Source organism: Eimeria necatrix, genomic scaffold, assembly GCF_000499385.1.
Source record: "Eimeria necatrix Houghton genomic scaffold, Enh_scaff273, whole genome shotgun sequence".
Taxonomy (NCBI): Eukaryota; Apicomplexa; class Conoidasida; order Eucoccidiorida; family Eimeriidae; genus Eimeria; species Eimeria necatrix.
The window spans coordinates 34,445-39,444 of NW_013655253.1; the positions used below are offsets into that span (position 1 = coordinate 34,445).

A 5,000-nucleotide genomic window follows, 5' to 3' on the forward strand; every position below is an offset into this window, starting at 1 on the left:
CTGCTGCTGCTGCAGGCTGTTTTTTCAACGCAGCAGCAGCAGCAGCAGCAGCGAAAACAGCAGCAGCGAAAACAGCAGCAGCAGCAGCAGCCCACACGACACCCGCCTGCTGCTGCTGCAGGCTGTTTTTTCAACGCAGCAGCAGCAGCAGCAGCAGCAGCGAAAACAGCAGCAGCAGCAGCAGCAGCAGCAGCAGCAGCAGCTTTTGAAAGCCCGTCTCGCGAGCCACGGAGAGGACTAAGGGGGGGAACAAAGCAGCAAATTGGAAAAGAAATTGAAGAATAAAAGTTTGGGAAAGCAGCAGCAGCAAACTGGAAAGCAGCAGCAGCAAACTGGAAAAGAAATTGAAGAAAAAAAGTTTTGGAATTTTGAAAGAAAAGAAAAAGCAGTTCGGGAGGCTTGAGGTGTACAGACAGCTCGCGGCTCAGCGCCTTCCGCCCTTCTTGCGGGTGCTGCAGCGCAGGGGCAGAAGTGGCTCAAAAAGCCGTCAAATTTCGCGTTTTGAAGCGCAATTTGTTGAAATTAATTAAATTAAATTAAATTAAATTAAATTAAATTAATTTAAACCAAAATTAACGCAATTTGGCGAACTATTTCCGCTTTTCGGCTCACATTGCCCGCATTGCGCCCTCGTCCGTCGCCGCCTTCGTCTTCGCCGTGGTCGGCCCGCTGTCGCGGAAGCCGGTGACCGCTTCTGCAATTCCTGCGGAAAAGGCGGAAAAAAGCGCGAAAAAAAGAATTAAATAAATAAAATAAAATAAATGGAAATTAAATGAATTAAAATGAACCCCAAAAGTCCTTTTTCCGCGAAAATCCGACCCGAACGCGCCCCCGCGCCGCCGCCGCTCAGGTGTATCGACACCTCCTGCTGCAGCAGCAGCAGCAGCAGCAGCAGCAGCAGCAGCTAGCCACTCAAACTTCTCACCTGGAGCTACAGCGCCTTGAGCGCCTCCTCTGAGGCATTCTTTTCGCTTTCTGAGCATTTTCTTGTAGCCGCTTCTGGTGTACGTACACCCCAGCGGACGCAGCAGCAGCAGCAGCAGCAGCAGCGCGGGCGGCAGCAGCACAGCAAAGGCAGCAGCAGCACGAGCGCCTTTCGGTTTGTCTTGCGGCCCCAAACTCACACCATTGAAGCCAACTTTGGTTTTTATTTATTCTTTTTATTTTCGAAATACTTTTGCTGCTTTAAAGGCAAATAAAAGGGCATTTAGTGCAGCAGCTGCTGCAGCCACAGCCTCACAGCCAAGCCAGCAGCAGCAGCAACGTAAACAGCAGCTACCCAAGCAGCAGCAGCAGCAGCAGCAAATACACTTGCAGCAGCAGCAGTAGTAGCAAAACCACGACAAGCAGCAACGAGTACACCTGCAGCAGCAGCTGTACGTGCACCAGCAGCAGCTAATACAGCAGCAGCAGCAGCAGCAGCAGCACCGGCGAATACACCGGCAGCAGCAGCACGCACAAAACAGCAGCAGCAGCAAATACACCACCAGCAACAGCAAACATATCGGCAGCAACATCGGCAAATACAGCAGCAGCAGCAGCAGCAGCAGCAAATACACCAGCGCCACGAGCAGCACATCCACCACCAAGAGCGGCACCAAGTACACCAGCAGCAGCAGCAGCAAATGCAGCAGCAGCAGCAGCAGCAAATACAGCAGCAGCAGCAGCAGCAAATACTCACCGTTCATGCTTGGGTTTCCACCTTTCTGGGTCTGGGGGCATTTGGGGTTTGCTGGGGTCCCAGCCTTTGGGGTATTTGATTTTTTTTCTTTTCTTTTTCTTGTCTGCTGCTGGCTTCCCCGCTGCTGCTGCTGCTGCTGCTGCTGCTGCAGCAGGGGCCCTTCTGCTGCTGGGAGGCAGCAGCTGCTTCTCCACATCTTCGCTGTCGAATAAATCCAAAGACATCGGCAGCCAGCGCATGAGGCGGTGTACGTACACCTGAGCGCTGGGCAGGTTGAGTCTGGCGAGAGCTTCTGCCAGCGTCAGGGTGGCTCGCAGTTCTGCTGCTGCTGCTGCTGCTGCTGCTGCGGGCTGCTGCTGCTGCTGCTGCTGCTGCTGCTGCTGCTGCAGCCGCTGCAAGGCCGCCTCGCTCTGAGCTGCTGCGTATTCCCACCGAGACAGCGAAGAGGCTATTTCTGCTGCTGTCAAACAGAGGTCCACGTAAGCAGCAGCGCTGCCCTGCAGCAGCAGCAGCAGCAGCAGCAGCAGCAGCAAGATGCAGCAGCAGCAGCAGCACCGCCCGGACCAAGTCCCGCACAGAAAGAACAGAAGAAGAAGGATGCGCAGAGGCCCACCACCCCTCACATACACGCTGCAGCAGCTGCAGGAGCTGCAGCTGCAGCAGCTGCAGCAGCAGCAGCAGCAGCAGCTGCTGCAGCTGCCGCTGCTCACTGTGCGCAAGACTACTCTGCCATATCGCCTAGCACACGGGCTAACAACCCAAGCAGTCGCAGCAGCAGAACAGTACTACTGGCTGCAGCAGCTGCAGCAGCAGCAGCAGCGAGAACTGCAGCAGCTGCGAGAGCAGCAGCTACTGCAGCAGCAGCAGCTGCTGCTGCAACATCAGCTGCTGCAACAACAGCAGCTGCAGCAGAAGCCCCAACGACGGAAAAGGAGAACGCGCTACTGGAGGCGAAGACGGCAGCAGCGGCAGCAGCAGCAGCAGCAGCAGCAGCAAGAAGGGGGCCAGCTACAGCAGCAAGACAACCGACACCAGAAACGACTGCAGCAGAAACGTCGCCAGCAGCAGCAGCGGAGGCGAAGACGGCAGCAGCAGCAGCAGCAGCTACGGCAGCAGCAGCAGCAGGACGAGTGGTATGAGGACCAGCGGGAGCAGCAGCTGCTGCGGGAGCAGCAGCAGCAACGGCAGCAGCAGCAGCAGGAGGAAGAAGGCAGAGACAGAACACAGCTGCCGCCTATTGACCGCGAGCAGCTGCTGCTGCTGCTGGGGCCGCGGCAGCAGCAGCTGCTGCTGCGCCTCAGCAGCAGCAGCGCAACCAGCAGCAAAGTGCTCGAAGTGCTTAGCATGTCAGATGAACAAGCTCGGAACCAGCTGGCAGCAGCAGTTGCAACAGCAGCAGCAGCAGCAGCAGCAGCAACGGGAGCAGCAGCAGACGCGCTCGACGTCGGGCCCCAGCTGCCTCCCTCCGCCGCTGCTGCAGCAGCAGCAGCCGCAGCAACAGCAGCAGCAAGAGCCACGCGACACATCGCAGCAGCAGCAATACCCGCAGCAGCAGCAGCAGAAATCATAACTACGCTGTGGCCCCCTGAAGAAGCAGCAGCAGTAACAGCAGCAGTCACTGTTGCAATAGCAGCAGCAGCAGCAGCAGCAAACGGCTTCTCTGCAGCAGCAAGAGCAGCAGCACGCGCCACGCAACGCGGCTCCCCAGAAGCCACTGCGGAAGCCCAACTAGCAGCAGCAGCAGCAGCAGCACTTAGCCAAGCAGCAGCAAAAAGCATTTTGCGCATCAACAGCCTCGTTTGTGTCAGTGACAGAAGCAGCAGCAGCAGCAGCAGCAGAAGCAGCAGCAGAAGCAGCATCAACTCCGCTGACTTCGCCTAGCTCCTCACAGCCAATAGACTCCGCAGCCACAGAGCGGCAGCAGCAGCAGCAGCAGCAGCAGCAGCAGCAGCAACAGCAGCAGCAGCAGCAACAGCAGCAGCAGCAACAGCAGCAGCAGCAGCAGCAGCAGCAAGTATTACCTGAGTTTCCTCCAGAGCTCTTCTCTGCAGATCTAGAGAAGCTAAAACGCCTTCGACATCTCCAGCTTGCTGCTGCAGCTCAGCAGCAGCAGACAGCAGCGCTAGGTACTCCCTGCTGCTGCCCTGCTGCTGCTGCTGCTGCTGCTGCAGGTGCTGCAACAGCTGCTGCTGCACGTCCCGCAGCAAAGTGCGGAAGCCCTGGCGGTTGCCTTGCTGCAGCAGCAGCGCCAGCCGACATATCTGCAGCTGCAGCCGCTGCGTTGCTGCTGCTGCTGCTGCTGCAGTGTTGCTGCTGCTGCTGCTGCTGCTGAGCGCTGGCGAGCTCAGCAGCAGCTTCAGCAGCTCGTCTGCTTTTGTTGGCCGCGATGCAGCAAACTGAACAACAAATAAATAAAATAAAAATAATAAATAAATAAATAAATATTAAACTAAATAATAAATAATTATTATATTAATTAGGAAGCAGAAGCATTTAAGAAGAAACAAGTCCACTAGCACAGCAGTTGCCGCCGCAAACCCTTTTTCAGGGTTTATATCTCATAGTTAAGCAGCAGCAGCAGCAACAAAGAGCAGCAGCAGCAACAAAGAGCATCAGCAGCAACAAAGAGCAGCAGCAGCAACAAAGAGCAGCAGCAGCAACAAAGAGCAGCAGCAGCTGCTGCAGTTGCTGCACCTGTGCTGCTGCCTTCAGCCGCAACAAAGAAACTGAACTTCCAAAGCGAGAAGTCAGCGACGCCAAGACACGGCGGCACTCCTCCACCTGCAGCAGCAGCAGCAGCAGCAGCAGCAGCAGCACAAGCAGCAGCAGCAGTGCGAGAATTGGGGACTTTGGCAGCAGAGGGCCGCTGCTGCGCGAAGTAAGTGCAGCAGCAGCACCACCAACTCAGGCAACTGCAGCATCCAACACCTCTGCTGCAATATAGCAGCAACAGCAGCAGCAGCAGCAGCAGCAGCAGCAACAGCAGCAGCAGCAACAGCCCACGCTGCGCCTACCCGTCCGCCCTTCAGAAGGCCTATGCACCGATTGACTCCAATGCCCAAAGCCTGCAGCAGACACGCAGCAGCAGCAGCAGCAACTGCTGCAGCAGCAAACACGAGGCGCAGCAGCAGCAGCAAGAGCAGCAGCAGCAAGAGCAGCAGCAGCAAGAGCAGCAGCAGCAGCAGCAACTGCACCTGCGGGACAGTGAGTTTGCGTTCCAGTGTCTCTGTTGCTCCTTTTGTGGCTCTTCTTATAAGAACATCCAAATCGTGCTGCTGCTGCTGCTGCTGCTGCTGCTGCTGCTGCTGCTGCTGCTGCT

At 56.5% G+C, this 5,000-nt stretch overlaps 3 protein-coding genes across 3 annotated transcripts in view; 1 reads left to right on the forward strand and 2 right to left on the reverse strand.

Moving 5' to 3' along the window:
- Window positions 1-608: 608 nt before the first annotated feature.
- ENH_00037300 (microneme protein, putative) lies at window positions 609-1,905 on the reverse strand (the record flags this gene model as incomplete). Its single annotated transcript, XM_013585142.1, has 3 exons — window positions 609-703; window positions 926-999; window positions 1,682-1,905. The coding sequence occupies 3 exons, from the start codon at window positions 1,903-1,905 to the stop codon at window positions 609-611; spliced, it is 393 nt and encodes a 130-aa protein (XP_013440596.1).
- Window positions 1,906-2,215: 310 nt separating this feature from the next.
- ENH_00037310 (hypothetical protein, conserved) lies at window positions 2,216-3,562 on the forward strand (the record flags this gene model as incomplete). Its single annotated transcript, XM_013585143.1, has 1 exon — window positions 2,216-3,562. The coding sequence occupies one exon, from the start codon at window positions 2,216-2,218 to the stop codon at window positions 3,560-3,562; it is 1,347 nt and encodes a 448-aa protein (XP_013440597.1).
- Window positions 3,563-3,698: 136 nt separating this feature from the next.
- The window catches only part of ENH_00037320 (hypothetical protein, conserved), a gene marked incomplete at both ends in the record, with an annotated part of 3,079 nt that continues 1,777 nt past the window's right edge, over window positions 3,699-5,000 (reverse strand). The window contains 5 exons of the mRNA XM_013585144.1: window positions 3,699-3,726; window positions 3,812-4,077; window positions 4,376-4,462; window positions 4,696-4,746; window positions 4,876-5,000. The exon at window positions 4,876-5,000 is cut by the window's right edge and continues 240 nt beyond it. Of these exons, the coding sequence (XP_013440598.1) occupies window positions 3,699-3,726; window positions 3,812-4,077; window positions 4,376-4,462; window positions 4,696-4,746; window positions 4,876-5,000 (557 nt within the window). The remainder of the gene's footprint in view (window positions 3,727-3,811; window positions 4,078-4,375; window positions 4,463-4,695; window positions 4,747-4,875) is intronic.